At 47.6% G+C, this 22,949-nt stretch overlaps 1 protein-coding gene across 2 annotated transcripts in view; it reads right to left on the bottom strand.

Moving 5' to 3' along the window:
* The window catches only part of KLF7 (KLF transcription factor 7), a 103,917-nt gene extending 82,442 nt beyond the window's left edge, over positions 1-21,475 (bottom strand). The window contains exon 1 of one of the 2 annotated variants that reach the window (XM_075528955.1): positions 20,910-21,475. In XM_075528955.1, coding sequence (XP_075385070.1) covers positions 20,910-21,011 — 102 coding nt within the window. In that variant the 5' untranslated portion in view covers positions 21,012-21,475. The remainder of the gene's footprint in view (positions 1-20,909) is intronic. The other variant, XM_075528956.1, reaches the window with a different exon arrangement.
* Between the last annotated feature and the right edge of the window lie 1,474 nt (positions 21,476-22,949).

Here is a 22,949-nt window from a genome sequence, read left to right as displayed (position 1 = left end):
CTCTGGTCCCTCCTGTGGAGAAAATACGGGTGGGGCCAGGGCACAGCCAGGGGCAGGGGCCCAGGCAGGAGACAGGAATCCAGTAGCCCTTTAAGAGAGAAGGCCACGGGGCTCATTGAGACGGACCTTCTCAACTGGCTCGGAATCCAGTTTTACCAGTAGTCACGGTGATACGTGACTGCTCCCTGACTGATTCCTGTATCAATTTTCTCAAGCAGTTTAGGGAGGGGAGAAGGAAGTTACTTTGTTGTTTCTGCTGAAACTAGTCGTCCTGCCATACCTTTATAGACACCTGTTCATAGTGTTAGCAGTCAGATTGATCAGTTCTCTCAAGAAGCTTAACACCATTTAAATGAGCAGATAGGACATGTGTGCTTGAAAAATACAATGAAAACATAAAGCCAGTCGCCATCGCGTCAACTGCTGCTCATGGTGGCCTATGTGTCACGGTGGAACTATGTGCCCCACAGGGTCCCCAGCAGCTGGTACTTAGAAGTAAGTGTCCAGGTCTTTCTTGCCAGGTGCGTCAGGTAACCATTTGCAGAACCCTGGGATTCCAGAAAAACCTCAACAGCCTGTAATTCCATCCACTGGCTGCATTTGAGACATTGAAAAGTAGCGAATGTGCATAAAGGTCAAAGACATTCAAACAAAACAGGAAAGGTAGTCAGAGCTTAAGCCTCCCTTTTCCTGACTCCCAGCAAGCTCTGCCAGCCACGCCTTCCCCCAGAGTGTCAACAGGTTCTTACAGACCCTTTTATTGAAAACATCACACAGCTCAGCATATGTGCACACAGAATAGATACTTTCATCCCTCCTTTCGTTCTCCCATTGGCACAGCACATAATTGGCTTTTCATTTTAACCGCTGAAAGGCTCCAGGTGTGCAGAAGCTGGAGGGGGGGAGGTCAGACTGCCTTCTCGCCCCACCTTTCTCCCTCTGGTAACCTTACCTAGCTAACCATGCCCCTCCCCCCCCCCCCACCCTTACCATGCCCAGCCCACCTTCTCCTGGCGGTTCTTCTTAGGAGGAGCTGTCAAGTTGACCCTGGAGTGAGAGAGGGCTGCCCCACACGGTGTCCTTGACTCTGGTTTCTATGGAAGCCACAGCTTTATCCGATGGCACCACTAGTTGGCTTGGATCCGCCAACCTTTCTGTTAGCTGCCAAGTGCTTAACTGTTTGCCCCAGCAAAGCTCCTGCACAAGAAGTGCCTTGTAATGAGGCAAGTCCTCCAAGAGCATTATTCCATATCGCCTTGGAGGGAAGCTGGATGAAAGATTCATGGAACACTTTGGAATTGTACTTAGAACTCATGTTGAGTCGCCATTTATTCTCAAGTTCCATGGTGCAACTGGTTGAACCCCCGCAGTGGGAGGTTGGAGCCGGCCCAAAGGCACTCAGAAGAAATACCTGGCGATGTGTACCCAAAGAGCGGTCACCAAAGACCCGGGGCCCCACAGCGCTCGGACACACACGAGGCCTCCGTGTGCCAGAGTCAATTCAACAGCTCCTAGCTTTTATGATCATGACAATTATTATTATTTTAAAAACAGCGTTTCCTAAATGCAATGTCAGTGTTTGATGGGAGCGTCCCAGAGAAGGCACTCTAACCAGAGCGGGTGGGGCAGAGGGATGTCCCTAACTGATAATGTAACGTGAACACTAACCTGAGCCCTGCTCTGCGAGGCCCCGCTGACTGGGGCTGTAACAGCAGCCCGTCCGTGCAGTGCTCTGGGGGTGTGTATGAGTTTAAGAACAAACACAAGACTTTCCAATAAAGCTACTATTGGTTGTGGACTGGGAATGTTACCACCTGATCCAAAGCATTTCATGTTTTCCTTCTTGCTTTGTTGTTACTGTTTTTTGTTTAAACAGTTGAGCATGTTTCCGTCTTGTTTTGCCGAAATAAAAGCTAAGCTGTACAATGACCGAAAAACTTAATTTTTCAGAGAAAGTGACCACTCTCTAGATGGGGTTCTTGATCTCAGCATTTTAGGGCCACACATCCCCACAGACCACACTGATGCCAAAACCCTGCTGCAGAGTCAAGCATCTGTCGCCTTCCTGACCCAGAACCGCCTTTCTCATAGGAGAAGTTGAAGCAGAGCTATGTCCCCGCAAATGCCTCCAGCGGCGGAGCAAGAGGTCGACACTGCCCACCCTCTCCACCTCTTTTCCCCTTGGAAATCTGGATCCAGATCAAGCCGGGAGCTGGTGGTCTCAGGGACCCTTGACTCTGCCTGGAATGGTAAGACCAAGAACTGACCAGGTAGGGACGTCCTAGCCAAGCCATGATCCTCACTGCCTCTTTGTCAATCTCTGCTTTACAGGCAGAGGGATCTCCATCCTCTCCACTGCCTCCCCATTTTCAAGATTTGCGATGCACTTGACAGGCGAAGTCAAAATACCCAGTCACTAGTCTCACTCCAGGGTCCTTCCTCTGGGTCAAGACCAGAAGAACAAAGAGCTACCTCCGTACACCCAGCTCCTTGTTCTATCTACCATAGGCAGCTTCCATCCAGCCCCCAGGGACCCCACAAATCCCTGTCTTTTCCCCAGTGCCAACCAGGGAGGTTAATTTCGTAGTCAAGAGCAAGTAACTGGCGTGTTTTCCTTTCTGGAGATGGATCTTCAATGATTCAGAGGGAGGGGAAAACAAAATCAGAATTTGTCAAAAGTAACACTCTACCACAACCAAGACTCCTGCACGCTCTGCTCTTGACTGCCAGGAGCCTTGTTTTTGTCAGCCTCAGTGTACCAACACACACACACACACACACACACACAACTGTGGTCAAAATTTCTGTAATTTTTCAGTGCCTATTTTAAAATTAAATTTAAGATAAACGCATTTTTTCTAGCATTTTCCACAGCTGAGGTTCAGTCGAGGGGCCAGAATAACACACTAATGGCTTCCTGAACCTGCCTCTCAGTCTTGTCCCATGTCTGCTCTATTAGAAAGGATGCAGGTAGCCCATAAAGTAGCTCATGATTCGTCCTGGCTGGCTCTTTGCTCCTATGCCCCGTTCACGGTGGATGCCGCAGGCATACCACGGTTACTGGCAGCAGGGTCCTCTCATAGACAGAGCCAGATGCATCCTTCCCTGAGCTCAACCACGGCAGGATCTGGGTGAATGGATGGGAGGGTACCTTTGAGACCCAAGGCCCTCACCAACATGGCGCCATCTGAAGAAGATTGTAGAGCAAGCTCTTTTGACGAGTTCGTGGTTATGGGACTTGGCCAGCATTATGTCCTCATTTCACAGAAAGCTTTGTCTCCATTCCTAGCCCCAGTTACATCCTCCTAGGGCGGTCTTGGAGCCCACATCCTAGCGAACATTAGGGAGGCTCTGTCACTCCAAACTTCTATGCCCTAAACTGGCAAGTGTCCCTGAAGGTCAAGCTCAGTAGCCCTGGTAAGTCCAGAACTTCTTATCGAGGTAAATCCCCATATTCTTATCATCTAAAAACATATGACAATGTACCAGTAAATGAGTCACAGTAGCCACGCGGAATTCCACTTTCCAGAACATATGTCCCCACGGTTCTCATTTCCACCCAAAACCAAGCTTTCCTTCAACCCCGGGGACCAAACAAGCGCACACACTTGCAAGGAGACACGCAATTATTTCATGAGTGAGAAAAAATTCAATCATTAAATATCGATCTTAACAATAAGCATGTCAGACAAATGTATTTCATCTTTATCTGGCAGTTTTAATTTGAGATATTATATACTATTAAGACTTCTTCTTTTCTAAAAAAGAAAAACACCTAGGACATACACATAATAAATTAAGAAATTCTAGGTCTCCATTTTCCGACAATCAGGGGGGAATTTTTCAAAGGCACAACTAGGAGCTTAGTCTGAACAAATAAGAGTCAACGAAGTTTCTACTTGGGACGTGAATTGAAATCACAAGAAGGAGGGAGGAAAACCACAAGAAGGCAACGTATCAAGCTGGACACAAAAAGCTGGCCCACCCGGGACAGGACACAACACAACACTGTCCCATGTAACCATTCACAATCACTTCCACCCCCATAGACCACTGGGTAATAACCATCCAAGTACTATAATGCCCACTTCCCAGTTGGGAAAATGCCTTTCAGTAATTTGCCCTGGTCTATACTTATAAGTCACTACTAGATCCCTTTTCCTCTCCACCCATTAGTGTGTCTCCATGTTGATTTTAATTGCACCTTCTTGAATTTTAACCAAATCAGCCTTTCAGCTGTACAATCCTGTCTGTATTATTTCATTGTAATTGACTCACTAAGACATTATGCATAAAGACTGCATGTCATATAAACTATTTTTTCCCTGTAAAAGGCCACCAATCGAAGAAACAATAAAACGAAAATGACAATATTCATTTTCAGCTGGATGTTTTTCCAGTTAAAAACCCTAGGTCTTCATTAAGGAAATGGGGGACTAAAAAGAGAGGACTGAACATATTAGTGAGTCTTCAAACAAAGCACAGACATTTCCATCAAGTCAAGTCCGACAGGGCCGAGCTGCCCCACAGAGTTTCCCAGACGGGAAGGCCTTGCCAAAAGCAGATAGCTACATCTTCCTGCCTCCCAGCAGCTGGCGGGTTCGAACCCTGTCCTGCAGGGTCCCGGTGGGTCAGAATCAGCTCTGTGTCTGTAAGGGTACAGTGTAAAAAGAAAAACCACAGATGCAAAGGCTGGACTCGGCAGTAGGCAGACATGTCTTGGGTCGGAGGACAAATGGTTTGCGTTCTGCTTCTCTTCCACGAGGAAAACCGTGCGTGTGGGACAGCTGCGGTCCACTGTGCTTCTTAGCTTCTTTCCCTCCTTTCCTTAAAGCATTTTAACAGTCGCAAACCCGCAAGGGAAGGGAAGCAGTTATTGTTTCAATATGTTTACGCATGATGGGTGTGTGTACATGTACGTATGCGCCAGTGTACACACATTTTATGGATCCACACACGAGGAGCCTTCAAAAAGTTCAGGTGAAATTTCCATTATTCTTTAATTCGATGTTTCCACGAATTTCCACGAATTTAATCCCCCTGTGTGTGTATATGTGCGTATCTCCAACCCTGGGCCTTTACGCAATACTCAGAATTAGAATTAGAAGAATTAGAAGAAGAAGAAGAGAAAGAGGAAGTGAAGAAAAAGAACCTTCGGCACCACGGAATTCAAAGGAAGACTTTTTTTTGTTTAAGCAGGAAAATAATGATCCTGAAAATCACCATATTATTATCCTTATTCAAATAATATCCTTATTCATGTAAAGGAGCCAATATAATAGAATAAATGATTTTAACTACTTCTGGCACAGTGGGTTAAGTGTTGGGCTATTAACTGCAAGGTCACCAATTCAAACCCACCAGCCACTGCTCTGCGGGAGCAAAAGGAAGCTGTCTGCTCTGGAAAGATTTACAGTTTCAGGAATCCAATACAGGCCACTGTGCACTGGAATGGACTCTTTGGCAGTGGCTTTAATGTAGAATAGCATCCTGAAAACAACAGAACATCAAGGCCAAGAGCCTTGCTGGCAGTATTTGAATGCCAAGGGTATGAAGAAAGAAACAGAGCTTGATTATTACTCCCTGGAGTTCTTCACACAAAAAGTATCACTTCCTTGGTCGAATAGATCATCTGATAATCTATAAAGGACATTTACCAAAATAAACATATGCCCGGGTGAGAAGCATCTAATGGAATTCTGTACAACACGCTGATGTATCAGACTAAGAAAATGTACAACTAGTTGCATGCTTTGATTTCACAAATAAAAAAAGGGATTTTGTTTTTCCTACCCCTGCTCAATGGGCCTCTTTGAATGAGAGAAAAAAAGGAAGAAAAAAAACCCCATGGAAATGATAGTCTTTTCACCAGGGAGGAGCATCTGATGGGATAAAAAAAATTGGTATTGTCCCATTCCACTCCCAGTTTGACTAAGGAGAAGCTGCAGGATCAGAAAACTCAAGTCAGCTTCCAAATTGGAAACCATGGCCAAGACCACTAGAGCCTGAATATGCTGAGGAGCAAACGCGAGCTCAGGCAGGGGGGAGGGGGGAACCAGATGGTCTTCTCCTTCCCAGATTCCCATCATCCACAACAGAACCTGGGCGACAGAGAGGGAAGCTGCATCTTGGAGGCTGCTTTGTAAAACAGCATCCCAAACAAAGGCCTTCAGTAAGCCAGAGAGCTTCCCAGCGGAAGGAAGCTGAGAGCTCAAGCCAGTTTCAGACGGTCGTAGAGAAGTAAAAGTCACCCTCAAATCAATCATTTTCGGAGGGGGAGGTGCCTTCGAGAACTGCTAGTCAGGGAGTCACAAACCCCAATGATCTCACGCCATTCGGATTTCAGAAATGAAGTGAGGTGGAAACGGGGGGAGGGGGCGGGGGGGAGGCAAGGTTAACTGACAAGTGCAAGATCAGTCTGAAAACATGCAAATTACAAAGAAAAAAAGACATTTGTGTCCAGGCCAAATAAAGCACATCTTCAAGCCAGATCAGCCTAGGAGCTTCCCATGTATGGTCTCTGCTAGTCTACCTCTTCCTAAGCCTATTCCACCCCCATCCCTCCATCCCCCCATGCCCACCCTACCCCCACATCCCCACCCCACCCCACGCCGCAATATTCAAGAAGAAACTGAGGACTAGGAGAGTCACACCATCTGATGATAAGCACAGCACAGTTGTTGCATGGAACAGAACCATAGTTGTTTAGGTGTGTGTTATACCCTGAGATGATGTCAAAGAGAATCAAAAAATCACGTGGTTTTAAAGCCACAGCCCCCCACCTGGCTTGGGTTCAGGTGTACTAAATTCACAGGGTCAATTATTTTTTAGGAAGAATTAAATTATCATCTAACTGAAGACAAACTACTGAGACCCCAGGGAAGATCCATGGGGAGTTGTTCTACCGTGTGTGTGTGTGTGTGTGTGTGTGTGTGTGTGTGTGTGTGTACTAAACTAAATAGGAGTGTCGGAAATTTGAATTTCCAGAAGCATTGGTTAAAACTGCAGATACATTTATCACAACAGCCCTGAGTAATCCCTAAGTAGTACCTGGAATCTGTGTGTTTTATTTTACAGATGAAAAAGTTGAGGCACTAAAAACCACAATGGTTTTTGTTTTGTTTCTTAATACATTATTTTTCTTTTTTAACTTATGTGTTCAGGGTTCCTATTAAAATGCCCTTAAAGAGGAAAGTAAAAAAGTATCCTTTCTAGTCTTAGTATTGGTTAGTGTCTATTAAGAAATTTGGTGAGTTCATTATTTTGTTCATTATAATTCCAGGAGAGAAAAACAGAAACAGAAACCTGACCAAGTTAGATTAAGCAGTGAGAACCCTTCCTGGGAAAAGCCTTGAAGTGGGGCGAAGGGTGACAACAACCTTCTTTGGGCAGCTGAAAGCTGACGGGACAAAAATTCAAAAGGTTCTTTCACCAACCCACCTCGTGCTAGCCTTCCTCCCCTTGGTCTCCAGGCAGTCTCAGGAAACACAAATACAGGTGCCCTGGAAGGAGGGATGGTGCTTCCGGGTGCTGCGATCGCATGGCTGGATCAATCCTAAACCACTAGCAACGTCACCACGGGAGAAAAGACTGAGCTTTCTACTCCTATAAATAGCTACGTCTTCAGAGACCCACAGGGAGTCACTAGGCGTCAGCATGGACTGCACACCAGTGAGAGTTTGGAAGGAGAGCTGCCCTGTGTGCCCAGGGCCAGCTTTTGGAACCAAATCTCTCCACAGGTACTGGGCTGCACTTTAAACACAAGGATAGTGTCTTTAGGCGTTATCACTGAATATGCATGCATGCATGCTTCGCCTCTCTGCCCACCACCCCCCCCCCATCAAACTCCAAACACCAAACATCATATCAAATTATTGCTTTTCAGAGGCCAATTCAAAAATGCCCTACTTTATCACAGAAATAATATTCCTTGTGTATGTGAGTGCTTCCATTATGTCTGATTTGAAGGGGAAAATGAAATAAAAATCCTATCCAAGATATTTATAGGTCTCATAAAAACCTGATTCACTCTCATAAGCCGCTGTAAGCTCAGTCATCAGGTAAGGCAGAAATGGCAGGTGTAGAAACCAGGACTGCATTGTGTTATACTGCCTAATTTGGACTCTTAAAAGAATTTGTACTCCTCTCATGGCAGAAAAGTGAGGAGATGCAAACCATCAGTAAGGCTGGAAAGAAAGAAAAACAGGTGCAGGTTGGATACTTGCATGAGCCAGCCATGCACCGTCCAAGGGTATTAAACCAGACCCAATGTCCAAGATCAGTGGGGACAGCAAGTGTTCCCCCAGTTCTAAGTCTGAGTTGGAGGCAGTGAGATTCAACGGTAGAATTCCCACTTTCCGTGCCCAAGACTTCAATTGCGACCAGCACCCAAATGTCAGCAGAGGCTTGCGTGTTTCTATGATGCTGAGCAGGTTTCTGTGGGGCTTTCCGGCTTAGACAGACTAGGAAGAAAAGCCTGGAAATCTACTTCCAAAAATCAGCCAGTGGAAAACCAATGGATCTCAAGAGTCCCATTCACAGTGGATTTGGGGGATAACAACGGAGCAGGCAACATTTCCGCCCATCTTACATTTTCCCCAGGAGTCAAGGGGCAGCTTCACAGCCACTAGCAACAGCAAACACACGTTGCTGAAGGAGATCTCCTCCTGTGGGATGGATGTAAGAATACCAAAGCCAGTCCACAACACTCTCGCCTCCTCTGCCTACCCTCATTTACCAACTCTTAGACTTGACGCTCCAGACTCACTGGGATCTAGAGAATACAGTGATACTATTTCAGAAAAAATAAGGGTGTTTGTTAGGGTTAGGGTTAGGGAAGAAAGAAAAAAAATAAGAGTGTTTGTGCTACTTTGCTCTGCTAGGGAGGAGAGGAAAGATGGTTGAAGATGGGGAAGGAAAGGGCATTTGCTGAGTGGATGCCTGCTGCTAGGCACAGGAGCAGAGAGTCAACACACCTGATCTTACTAAAATTTTACAACAGTCTTATATAGGGAGAAATGGTTAACCCCAACCCACAGATGATAAGTCTCAGAGATGCTAACTGATGTGAAGTCACCCAGCTAGGAAAACATCCACCTGCCTGACTGCCAAGTCTCCATGTAGCAGGTCCACAAATACACAGTGGCCTTAAGGAGCACTGAACGAAGCCCAGTCTTTTTACAAATGAGAAAACCCAGGCCCAGAAAGCAGACAGACTAGAGTGCTATTTCAGTCCATAAAGGCTACTGATTGCCCATCTACTCTCTTTGGGCTTGGCCGTGGTTCCGCCTTCTAAGCAGGAGACAAGATCAATAAAAAATTAAAGAGTGTTGAGCATCCTGCTGGGTTGGAATCCTGCCTCAACCACTTCCGACCTCTAAGTTTCAAAATTCTCAATCTGTAAAATGGAATAAGTAGAGCACATATCACACAGGATTGGTTGGGGGAATTCCATGGAATAACATATGTGAAGTGCTCAAATGAAAGCCTCCTTAGGGAGTACTTAATATACAAGGGGGCTTCGAGATGTTCTTGGAAAAATGGAATTGAAAGATACCAAAATTATTCAACAAACCATATGCAATATGCACTAGGAATGAGGAAGAACAGAAAAGAATTGATACCTTGAAATGATGGTGTTGGTGAAAAATACTATCCACATCCATACTATGGACTGTCGAGAGAATAAGCAAATCTGTCTCAAAAGAAGGATAATGAAGAGGGTTGTTAGATGAAAGATGATGAAACTTGGTCTCACCAACCTTGGACATGTTATCACGAGGGACCAGCCCCAAGAGAAAGACATCGGGCTGGGAAAACTAATGATGAGCGAAAACCAGGAGACCCTCAATGATTGAATGACACCGAAATACCACAAGAGGCTCAAGCGAACCAATGGGGGCTGTGGAGCAAAGGTGTGAGGCTGGCTCGGGGCCAGGCAGGGTTTCCTTCGCTGTACATAGGGTCACTGTGATTTGGAACTGACTCAACAGCGACAGGTAATATCCCCTTGTCTATTACGATGGAAAGATGAGCCAATCGGGAAGAAGAAAGGGAGTACCACCCGTGGTTTTGCAGTGCCATTTGCTTTGCAGTCGTATTAAGGCAACTTTCTTGCCCCAGTTTTATCATCACGAGTGGGGATTCTGTAATACCTGCCTGGGCCCTGCTTACAATGTGACAAGAAAGGGGGACCACTTGCAAAGCACCATGTCTTCAGAACAACAACAAAAGCTCAAGAGGGAAGCTTGTTAGATGCTCAAAAGAAAACATAAGTTCCCACCAGAAGAGATGGAAAAGTAGCTCATCCATACAATGGAAAAAAGACCCTAAACATAAAGAGAAAAAAATGTACAACTCAAGGTGCTCACCAGAAAATGTGTTCTGCATAGAGGCCTCCACACAAAAGGCATCCTTCAACACCACAAGCAGGACCTCAGCTCTTCTAGTCACAGGGACTATACGGGCAAAGGCCTGAGAAGCGAACAAATGAGTCTCAGAAGAAATACAGCCATGCCTCTTGGAAGGAAGTATGACAAGACTTTGGTTTGATTCTTTGGACACTTCATTAAGAAAGAACAATCTCTAGACACGGACATCAGTGTCTGATAAAGTAGCAGGTCAACAAAAATGTGTGAAACCATCAGTGATAGGTTGACACACTAGTCATAACAATGGAGCAATGCACTCAAACATATCAATGCTCCCAAAGATGGTGAGGGCCTATCATAACATTGTCTTCTTTCGCCCATAAAGCTGGCGTGAGTCAGAGCCAACGCCAGAACAACACAGTGGCCAGATGAACAAACACTAATAGCTCAAAAGGTAGAAGCTGAGGGTGGGACAATCTATTTCCACTCCTTTGTATACTAAGCAAATTTTCCACCTGTAAAAAAAAACATCTAAGAGCCAACACTACCCCCAACTCCACTGAATTCCTGCTATCTCCGCTCAGGAAAGTGAGTGTGAGATTGGCCACACTGGAGCGAGGTCAGGAGCAGACAGGCAACCCTTTTGCAGGGCAATTGTTCCACAGCTAATTGCCATTTTCACAGCTGGGTTGAGCTTTCCAAAGACATCCTTCAACACTGAGCTCTGAGCGCCTCTCCTGATGTTCCCCCTTGCCAACCATACACCCATCAAAGGCAGTTTAGATATGAAAAGAAGGAGCTAGGGCACATACAATTTTGCACACATCACAGTTTGAAAAAGAGACATGTCTCAGGTTTTCTTTGTAAGATCACCGCATGTTCATGATCATTACCACAGGAACTAAGCCTCCCATGGAGGTGAAGGCCACCAGGTTGCCTGAATGCCCTCAGCAGCAATTCTTCCACAGTTTATTTTTGCTTCTCTTACTAGAAAGATGTTTCCTTTGAAATTCTTTATAAACAGAGTCTACATCCAAACAGTGAGGTCAGTAAGAAATATGGACAGCCGCTATCCAACGCCTGTCTGGCACCCATCTGACAGATGCCCGTGGATGCATCCAGCCCCTTAAAACCAGAGCAGCTTGAGGTAAGCAGGAAAGCATGGCCACAGGTCTAGAGAATGAGTCATTTGAAGCACAGCAAGGCTAGAGTTGAGTGCCCAATACCACAGAGGTAACAGAAGTGGAACCTGGCCAGGTTAGACAAACCTCTGGTAGGTCAGAGGAAACGTGAGCCAACAGGGCTGCCGTAGACATGTTTGAGTCAAGGAAAACAAAGAAGAAGGATTTAACGATGGCAGGGCAGCTGCTGGATTCCATGCATCCACCAACACTGCCCTGTCGGTATTCTAACCCTCCATTATGCTTTGATTTCAAGTCAGACAGGAAAAGAAATCCTTCAGTATAAGGAGGAAGCCCCTGACACTCTGTTGTATCCCAAATCCTTCTTTAGAAGCCAACTCTCAGACTTGGCAGCTTATCGGTATCACGTGACAGTCTTGAAACTCTGATCGCTTGGTCCTACCCACAGGGATACTAACTTAACTGGTCTGAGGCACGATCACCGCTGAGAACAAGTGCTGTACACATAGTAAAACCTTAATCCGCTTCCCAAACATCAATTGAATGTTTCTTGTACAAAAGGCTCTCTTAGAAGCTGAAGGGTCATACATTAAAAATATATTATTGAAATGATGTGTGGTAGTTACATAATTTGCTGTCAATTTGGGACTAGAGAGGATTAAGAGTGAAGGGGTGGAGTCTAGTCTGTCAATCGGATCACAGCCAATGAGGCCTCTGTATGGGCATGGCTTTCTCCTGAGAATTCTGGGAAATCTGAATTTTCCTCCTTGGCAGCAGAGGCACTTCTCTCTTGGCTCACTTCCTTGAAGACTCTCTACTGACAAGGCTGACTCCATGAGAGACATCCTGAAGAGAAGCCACGTGGACCTACCCTGATGCAGCCAGCATCCTGGACCTGGAAACCCCTGCAATGCTCACAATGCCACTGGATCGACAAGACTTCCCACCCACTGGCCTGTGATCCTCCTACATTTAGCATCATTGCATGTATTTCACAAATCTGAAGAGGACTTTATAGATTGGTGTCGAACACATGGGCTAATATCGGACTTATAGACTTGATCTGGACTGGGCTGGGATGTTTTCTCAATATTCAACTGCTCTTGTACATAAACCTCTTTTTACAGACACACACGAGTCTCCCTGGATTTATTTCTCTAGTCTACCCAGAATAACACAATAAGCAAGATATAGACTCAGCACTAAAGAGGTAAATAAGACAACAGAACGAAGGGAGCTAGGGTGGGCTGGGATCTGTTCTATAACATAGAACTGGAAAGTGTCTTCGGGATGTTAAACAGTTCTACACAAGAATACAGAACTAGCAGCAATTACTGTTGGCTGAGGGAAAGAAAGGAGGTTTTCTCAAAACACGAGAAACCATCTGGTGAACCTAAAGAATGGGTTGAACCTAAACAAAGAATTACAGGGGGAGCAGGAGGCATGGGTTGAAGGAAAGAGTGTAACTAAAGACAGAAGCAGGAAAAATAGCTATGCAGTGAGTCACCACTCTGGACGGCATTTACTACATGTTGAAAGGAAGGAAAACTTGAGGAGACTGCCCAGGCCCCATCTGGGAACACTGACTCTCAGACGGGTGGCCTTCTGTGTGTAATTACCCATCGACAGCTGGGAAGCAGAGCCTCTGTGCTGGGTGGAGGAAGTTGAAAGACAAGTCCTGAAGGGATGATGGCGGCTACAAGGGGCAACAGCCAGAGGGAGCCAAAAAAGTTGAAGACCAGTTCTACAGTGTGATAGGAGCTCAATCAGTGGATTAGATTCATGAGGGGAGAAAAGAAGCAAAAATGGCTGGAAAGATCCAGCACAGGAAGAGGGACTGTGTTCATCAAAGGGCTAGTGAAGTTGGGACCGGGAAGAGACCCACAGTAGAAGTTGGCAAGATTAGGGTTTGAGACAAGCCCAGAAATCTTCGTTGAAAATCCCGTCTTTCCAATTCAGATATGTGTGTCTGGAACTCAGAAACGGGTCTGGATTTGGAGCTGCAGATTATGGAGAAAAAGTGGGATGAGGAAGGAGGCAGCCCTGTGGAGTCATGTTCCATAAGAGACTTCTCACCAGGACTCTCGGAAAGTGAGGGGTGGGGCTGGGAGGTGTTAGAAAGGGCAGAACGAAACTGGAGCAAAGGAGTCTACAGATCTCTCCCTTTAGCATTTCCTCCCTCGGGGACATTGTGAAAATTAGACCTGCTCAGCCTCCAAGTTTAAAGGACTTTACACATACACACACACACACACACACACACACCACCGCCCCTTTCTTGGCCTCACAATGGATGAATTTCTTCCCAAGTGTTTATTACAATGCACTATTGCTTTCTCCATCGAAAAGATGTGTAAAGTTGTACCCCTTCACTGCCCATCCACCCCTCTCAAGAGTAAGAAATAAAAGTCGGCACTTGAGAAAGAGGTTTTCATCCAGTGAAACCTGGAGTGCTGTAAGTTTCACACGGCTCCTTTGTTGCCAACGCGTCATTGGGCGCTTTCTACATGGGGCCCCAGTTCTAGCTTCCAACCCAGCCCTGACACACACCTTCCTGCCCCTAGCCCGTTTGTTGTTAAGTGACAGTCCTTTCATGTACACTTCGAATCGAGGGTTTTCGTTTCCTGTTGTTTCCAGCACAGTGTCATTTCCAGGACCACAACATTAAAAGTGGGAAGGGGATTGAATTGCACCAATAAGTCTTCTCCAAGATATTTAATGGCTTGGTTTAGGGCCCGCACTATTCCAAAATCTCATGCGCTTATACTTTTCAAACAAAAAGAGGGGTGGGTTTTCTTCCCTCCCTTTAAGGGGGCAGGTGGAGGAGGAGAAGAAGGAAGAAGCAAGCAAGAAACTCGTAGTGTCAGCAGTGTGATGGAACGTAAGCAGAGTCATCTGGCCATTAGAAGGTTCTGGACCCCCGAACCGTGGGGTTAGAAATGCACTACGTGACCTGGGAAGGTTTGATGCCTTGTCTGTCTTTCAGGTCACCTGACCCAACCCTAGTGTGTAAGAGAGGGGGCAGCCGAGGCGCTTTCAAGATTTGAAATTCTAAGATTCTACGCTCCTAGCTTTGGTGCACGGCCTAGCCTGACTTTCAATGTGACCCTCAGCAAACGTCAATGTGCCCGTATTTAGAAATGGATATCGCATATGGTGCTACATTAATTATTTTAACTGCCTCTAATCATTTCCGAATGACACAGACATGGATGATGTTTCCTGGCCATTACGGACATGTGTAAGCACACTGTCCACTCATCTGGCCTGAAAGGACCCAGCCCCCATCAGGTCATTAGCTAAAATCAGGTCCAGAATAGAATTTGGCCAATCTTGAGCCTATTTTATAAACAAAGGTCTAACAAGGTAGGTAAATACAGATCGGAACAGATCAATGCTCAAAATAAGTGGCCACAGAGCAATCATGCCTCTTCCCCATGCACCCTACCCCCACTCCCTTTGGCAACTTTGTTTTCTTCTGTATTAATTTGGAGCATGCTTTCCCTCCTCCACTCAAGCATCAGTTCCTCAGGGAACGAATATAGACGTTCATCCAATTTAACTCTGCATTACCCAAATATAGTGGCTTGCTCTTAACAAGGGCTTCAGAAACAAAGTAGTTACTGTGGAACATTTTGAATATTTTAATATAAATCAAGAAAATTCCACCAGGTGTGAGGAAGTCCATCTCCCAGCTCATTCAAGAATGGTATCATCACTCAACCCCCACCCCCACCCCAAGCAGGCTGATCAGAGATCCACAGCCCAAGGTCACCTCCAAGCGTCTGTACTTCAACCATGTAGGTGGAATTGGACACTTCACTCTGAGACGCTTGAACCGACAGGATGCACAGCATTGGACCGAGTTCTTCGGGCTACACAGAAATATTTTGTTCAAAAAGAACTCCAGGCAGTAGACACAAATCTGCAAAGTGGCGTGGCAAGGCAAAATCATGAACAACCGTAGGTGAAGGCAAGCCTGAGGAATGGCAGCGCTTTGCTTATTTGGGGAGCTCTCACACGAAATTGAATAAGGAGGGCTGTTTCTCCGGGGACTGTTCTCAACTGAGTCTACCAAGTAATGCTGAGAGTGAGAGCGAATGTTTTTGAACTTGTCAACGTAACATCATTTGCTACTGCAACTTGTTCCACCAAGCGTCACATCATTAGAAGCTTTAGAGCTTTCTAATTGCTCTACTTGGTCAGATGTGAAACAGTCCCACCTGCTTAGCCTAAGCAAGAGTGGGGGCTGGTTTGGGAAAACAGAGGCATCTGGAAAGAAATTAAATTCTCTCCCCCTCACCTTCAGGCACCACAGGCATGGAGTTGGGGAGCTGTCCTAAACTTTCAGCAATTCACAATTCCAAGCCACATGCTAGCTGATGGCATGCGGTGAACCAGACTCACAGAATCTCCCTCTGCATAGGCCTGGGGTCCAGGAAAGGTCATAAAGGAGAGACACCGGGCCCGCCCACCAATTGGTCTGGTACCAGAGCAGTGCTCCTGTCAGTGGGGGCCAGTTGGGGCTAGCCATCATACTCTTTCCCCATGGGAATACTGCGTGACCTAAAGACAGCTGCAACGCCTTCTGGTCCTCAGAAAGTTCAGATACACGGACAAGAGAAGTACCCTGAAGATCCATCAGAGCAATCACTTAAAGCCATATCAGGACCCTCTCTCACGACTATCCACATGTAAGTGAAAACCTAAATAGCTCCCATTGGCATTTCTGTTAAAATAGGTTCAAGAGCTCACACTTGAACGCGTAAGGTCTCTGACATAGCCAGACATAAATCATGTCAAGGTAAGGCTGTCACATGCCTCTTCTGTGCTGCCCTTTAAATGGACTGGACCCCAACATCTCCTTCTCCTCAGAGTAGGGAGTCGGGGGTGGGGGTAGGAACTTCATGGAGAACAAAGAATAGTGCTTTCCTTCCCCTCTTACATGCAGATACAGTAAAAATAACTGCACGGGAAAACTCACTGATTACAGGAGGCCAACGGAGGCCAGGTAGGCAGAAGGGTAACATCAGAGAGCCCCGGAATCTACACAGAGATTCGTCTCCTGAAAGGTGGGAGTGAATCTATTCAAGAACGGCTCAGTGCGTGATTGATGGCATGCCCATGTGCTTCCATTTTTCAAGATACATTCCTTTATTGATTGTATCCTTATAAAGAAACAAATCCAGATAACGAGGGTAGCTCTGATTTCTTTCATCTGCCTCATCCCTCTTTCGAATGAAGAAAGACTTAGAGTAACTGAGGGGTACACAAAATTACATGCAGAAAGAAAAGAGAGAGCTAGCTATTTCATCCTTTCAGTGTGGTTAGCAAGGCTCCTTTGTGTCTACACATTTCCCTGGGTGGTGCTGTTGCCAAGAAATTCTGATTCATGACCAGGTTTTCTGCAAATTGGGGGCAGAGGCAAACCTGCGGATGGACAAACACTAGAGTTTGCTTTTGTCTTTCTGGCTGCCGAGGCTGAAGGAAGGCAAGTTCACCCTGGAGAGGAGAACCAAGGTGGCGTCCCAGGCCATACTCCATCCCTGAACCATGAGGCTGTTCTTGGAAGGCAACCATTGCTATCAGCTGTCCCCTAGAGATGCCTTGTACTAAAGGCCCTTGTAAAAAATGTTTCAGGGTGCCTGAAACAAAAATGAAATTACAGCGTTATGAGGACACTTCAGTCCTTACAGAAGCCAAGTACGCTATTAGTTTAAAACAATGAGGGGGAGGAATGCTCTATGATTTATTTATTTGTTTCCAGTAGCAATGGAAAATTTTCTCCGAGCATAAGGGAGGCCTGAAACTGACCCCACCTGCCAATTATGAATCAGCATTAAGAATCTCCATGATTCCCTAAGAGTTTCCAAGTAAGCATACCATGCCCCTCAAGCATACCATGACGCAGAGCCAAGTCCAGATAAGACTCAGGACACATCACTACCTGACCTGCATCCAGCAAGTAGTAGACCTGGTAAAGGAATAGTTCAAAATTCCAAAATCCATTTGTAACTCCTGGGAGAACTTTGCCAATCTTTGCTTTTGAAGTTAGCCCTGGGCCCAGAGAAAGCAGTGATGGGCAACAGAAGTCATGAGTGAGTCTCCCTTTCTCCACCATCAAGTGGGACCCACAAACAGCTCCAGCTTCTGCCCCACCTTTGACGCTTTCCTGCTTTTGCTCAAAAAGCTCTCGGGAATGTTCCCGCAAGTTTCCAAAGAGCTTAGGACTGGTGCCTTAAGAATTGTGCGTCAGCTGAATTCCATAAAATAATAGACCACATAAGCACAGTGTAATTTACAGTTATATGACAGGCAGAGATGATGTGACTTGGGCCAAGTGCTTAAGTATGCAGTCAGTGCCCAGGAATGAAGAACCGCTAATGTAAGATGTCCACCTGGATTTTAAAATTGCACAGGCCGTGATTTTCAGGGTTGGAGCGGTATGTTACTGAGGTTGAGATGCTGAAAACCCAATGTCAGAATGATGGTTCCCCAAGACACGAGGCCAGTCACTGGGTCCCATGACTAGGAAGCAGAGCAAGCACAGTGGCTCTTTCTCCTCATCCTTAACCCCAAAGAAAGCTAAAATCTAAAATAAATTCCCCAAGTCATTGGAGCCCATCTTCAATTTCCAAATGCCCACCTAGTCTTTGATTCGCCAGAGAAGCTCCTCTTTCTCTACCAACCAAATTGGATTATTATTTGCTCCTCTCTCTGAGGCCAGGTTGACTTTAAGAACGAACATCTAATAATTGCTCCCCATTTGACCGCTACAACCTGCTTAGCACAGAGCATCAGGAGGCTTCTTCCTGCCTGGGGTTCTCTGTAGGAACCTTCTTGAGCTGCTCTGAGCAAAGGCGTCTGATGGCTGGTTTGAAGGAACAGTTGCATATCACTACCACCAACCACTTTGTTACACTGGGAAGCAGCAACAGGGCAGGGGAGAGGCCGAGCTGCAGCCTCGGTCATCCCTGCGAGAGGAGGGTCTTGGTCAACTTTACATGGAGCAATTGTGCCCAGAATCCAGAGCAGAAAGCTCTTGGCAGCGATAACGTATTTAACGAGTGTTTCCCCGTGAGTTATGGTTCATTATGAACAATGAGAATGCTTCTGAAATGGCTTGGCAAAGGGGTTTACGGTGAGGCTGGTCGGCAGTTGGAAAGGTAAGCAGGGAGGAGGACTAGTAGGAGAGAGACTAAGCTAGAGGTTCCTTGGAGAGGGGGAGGAAAAGGGGGGAGGGGGGAGAAGGAAAAGCAGAGAAGGCTTTAGGGGAAACAATAGCTCCCATGCAGTCTCTAATTGTCAACCCAGTGATGCTACTTCCCAGATCTCGAGTGAAGCTAGAGCTCCAAAAGCCCATTTCCTCTGGAGAGGTCTTTCCCCAAAGAAGGCTTTACTACCGGGAAGACTTGAACCAAAACAAAGTTGTGTGATTCATCAGGAGGGAACGCTGTAACCAGTAAAGCCAACTTTCTTCCCTCCCTCCAACACTGCTGCAACAGTTAGTCACAAACAGGGCTGCCCTGGGCTGGCTGACTAAATCAGCAGATTCCCTTCCCTAGCCTGCATAGAGGGCTGTTGAAACACAGCCTCTTTGAGGCCAGTAGGCTGACATGGTGTGTGAAGCGAAGGCTATTTCAGCAGATGACATGCTGACAGCAGTTTGGCTTAATTAGCATATGGGTAATAAACAGAAGACTACCCAGTGAGACTCCTTCATGCTACAGTCTGGTTATGGACGAGAGAAAGAGGCATCAAAGAAATGCTTTGGGCTAAAAAAATCAAAATGTATGAACGGTATGTGCGTGTCTTAGGAGACAAAGTCTGGTGGGGGGTAGGGGGTGGGGCTGCCAGCATCCTTGGACAGGAATGTGCACACGACACTGGAAACCCCTTCCTGGAGGAAAACTTGCAACCTCCAATACGCGGATAACAAGACCCAGTAACAAAGGTACAGGCAGCGAGTGCTTTGCCACTGGGCTTCTTGTACAGCAAGAAATCAAATCTCACTCGCTAAGGCAGCAACTGTTACGTCCCAGCCTCAAGCTGGCAAATCCCCGCTTTGGATCCTGGCAGAGGACATTCAGCCGTTCATTAGCCTTAACAAGCTGCTGTCACAGAGAGGAGAAGTTACATGAGCAGCCACACACCGAGTCTCTTGTACAGCCCTCCCCAAGGGCAGCCGGGTGCCTTTCTCCTGGACCGACTGTACAAGTTCACACTTCGGACGTGCAAATCCAGACCGGCCTGTCAGACTTTCCACCGTGCACATGGTCCAATTTTTCAAGAATAGCTGGTGTTCCCTCCCCACCCCCACCCACCATTTTCTTGCAGAATGTTCCCATCCGCAGCTCCTAATCGCTGCTGAAAAACAAAACAAAACCAAGAAAAAACCACCACTGTTTCCGTAGCCGACCCAGCACTTTCCACTGACCGGCACTTTCTGTACTCCACTTCACAAAGCCCAGGGAACTTGTCACCAGCCAGGCTCCCCCTCACTGGAATGCTGAGCCAACTTGGCATCCATGCTGTTCAGTTCAGCAGCTTAAGTTTCTTAACTAGTCCGCCAAGCAAAAATCAGGGGGCATCCCAGCACAGACCACTCCTTTGTGGGAGGCTGTGCGGCCAGGGACCCCAAACAAAAAGAAATAACAAGGACACAAGCCAAGCGTTTTCTTCCTGGAGCCATTTGACAGGGGAAACCTACAAGGTATTGTCAGCCTAAGAAACCCCTACCTGACCTCCTTGCTGATTTCCTGGAGGGGGGGGGGTCTTTTGTCACTAGGCTCCTGTCCCTTTGGCCCACCTTGCAGTCTCAAAACCAAGCCCCTGTTCTTTATTGACACTCGCAAATAATCACTGGGAAGATTCCGTTTTGTGCTTGCCTCCCCAGCATCTGACAATCTCCAGCACCAGTTGAAAGAAGTGAACCTGATTTCAGGTACCCAATAGGTAGAACTCAGGGATGAAGGGACTTGCTAGTTTCATGGCAGCAATCGCTGGTAAAGCCAACATCCCCTGCCCCCCCCCCCAACAAAAAAAAATAAACAGCTTCCTACTCAGTTCCTCTGAACCCCAGAAGTTATGCAGGGTCTCTGCTGGGGGGCAGTGCTCCCCACAATGTGAGCGCTAGGGTGTGTGTGTTGGAGAGTGAACGCAAGGCAGCTGGAACCACTGCTGAGCTCCGCACAGTAAGAGGCTGTGGTGGTAGAGAGGTAAGCGCATGTTTTCAGAAAACATTTTCAACAACAAACAGCCAAGAAAGGGAGAAAAAAAGAAGAAGGGAACTAAAAAGAAAAAAAGGGGGGAAAATACAGCCCATTCCCCACACCAACGCAGCCCCTGCGTCTCCGCCGCCACCACACGATTTACACAAGTAATTTAAATCATTCACCTGCTGCCAGGTCTCCTCCAGGGATGGCAAAGCTGAGAAGTAGCCGGTGTCGTGGACAAGTTGTAGCTCCTGGAATATACTATAACTAGCCAACACGTCCATGCTGCTGCTGCCGGGCAAAACGGGAGGAGAAACCCTCCCCTGAACACAGTTGGGTCTGTTTGTTTGTCAGTCTGTCTGGCTCACCCCCCAGGAAGGCAGACATCCAGTGGCCCTTTTGTTTTGTTTGTTTCAGTCAACTAAAAATGGGGGAAAAAATCAATGCAGGAGAGAGGGAGCGAGGAGGTGAGAGAGGAGAGGCTGAGTGGCGTGGATGGAGAGAGGCGTCCAGCGTGTACAGTGCAGACGGCTGCCAGGAAAGGGGGACTTCTCCACGGGAGTAACAATCTCCTTCCAAGGCGCTAATCACTCCAGCTCGGGGACCAGGACGGGGGACGCAAACTCACTGACACGAAGCTGCCATCTATTTCTGCAGCGCTGTTCGCTCCTAATGCAATCTTTGCTCTTTATTTTGGGAGGTTGCAATTTTTTTTTCCCTCTCGCGATCGCTTCTCCCCCCACCCTTCCCTCCCCACCCCCTACCCCATCCTCGCTAGTTTGTAGTCTCCTCCCCGCCCCCCTTTTCTCCTCCTCCTGCTCTTCCCCCCTCCCCAGACTCCCTCCCTCTGCCCGGTTCTCCGCGCAGCCGTGGGATCTCGGAGGAGGGCATCCATTAGCCCGCGTGTGACCATGTAAGGTAAACAGGGGGCTCATGAAGTCACTGAGGACCAATGGGGAGAGCGGAGTGGGACCTGGGGCGGGGCCTGGCCTTGGCAGCCGGCGTCGATTGGCGCGCTGTGGATCTCCCTGCTGCCTTACAAGGCGGCGCGAGGCGAGCTATTTTTAGAGGGCTATATAAGGGGGCCGGGGCGGTCGCGCAGCAGCCGGGGAGCGCGAGCTGTGGGACGGGGAGGGCTCGGCCGCCGCGCTTCGGCTCCCGGGATGCCGGGGTAGGAAGCTCGGGTTCGGGCTCGGCTCCGGCTACGCGCCGGCTCCGACCTTCGCCCTGGCGTCTCGCCGGAGCCGCGGGCGGCCGGGGCCTCCCCCTCTCGGGAGGCTGGAGCTCGCGAGCGGCCCTCCCGGCGACGGCGCAGGCTGTCAGGAGGAGACTGTGCGAGTGGCCGGGTTAGGATGCCTCCTGGAGGAGGAGCGGGACGGGAGAGGCGCGGAAAAGGGCGCTTTCCGCTCCGCCTCCCTCCTTAGCACGGGCGAGGAACGGCGAGGGAAAGGCACGGCCAAGGAGGTCCCAACTGGCTAGGAAAAAAAATTAAACACCAGTAAGGCTTTCGGGAAACAACAACCCCCACCTCCCGCCCCTATGGGTGCGGAGAAGCTGCGCCGGAGGAGGACCCAGCGCACAATGGAGCAGAACAAAGGGGAGCGCACGCCCCGCCCCAGCGGCGCGCGTCCCAGTGCGCGCCGCCTCCAGCGCTCTCCTCCGGAGCTGGAAAAGCTTAGGAACTAGGGGTCCATGTATCCTTTAGGGATGATTGGAAGGGACCATTTAACCTGGGTATAAAAATGCATAGAAGGAGCATGAGTAGATTTGGGGCCCAGCCTGGACCGACAGTTCACCTCAATTTCAGCGAGGCTCACACCCTGTGCCTTCCTTGGTGCACACTTGCTATGGGCATGCCCAAGAACTGGATGGTATTCCACAACCGGACATGGAGCTATGTGGATAGAAATCCTGTTCGCTCTGAGAGGAAAGCCCTGCACAACATGTTGCGAAACTAGTCACTGGCTTGACCTTACGTGGTTTTTGTTGTTAAATGCCATAGAATTCCAACTCATAACTGCCTCTGTACAACAGAAAAACATGGCCTGGTCCTGTGCCATCCACACAACCATCCCTGTGTTGCAGCCAGTTGTTACAGCCACTGCATCAATCCAGCTAACTCAGCAGTTCTCTGCCTGTGGGTCCAAAGACCCTTTCACAGGGTCGCCTGATTCATAACAGCAAAATTATAGTTATGAAGTAGCAACAAAAATAATTTTGTG

Source organism: Tenrec ecaudatus, chromosome 13 (assembly GCF_050624435.1).
Source record: "Tenrec ecaudatus isolate mTenEca1 chromosome 13, mTenEca1.hap1, whole genome shotgun sequence".
NCBI classification, from domain to species: domain Eukaryota; kingdom Metazoa; phylum Chordata; class Mammalia; order Afrosoricida; family Tenrecidae; genus Tenrec; species Tenrec ecaudatus.
This window is presented reverse-complemented; position numbering and strand designations above follow the sequence as displayed.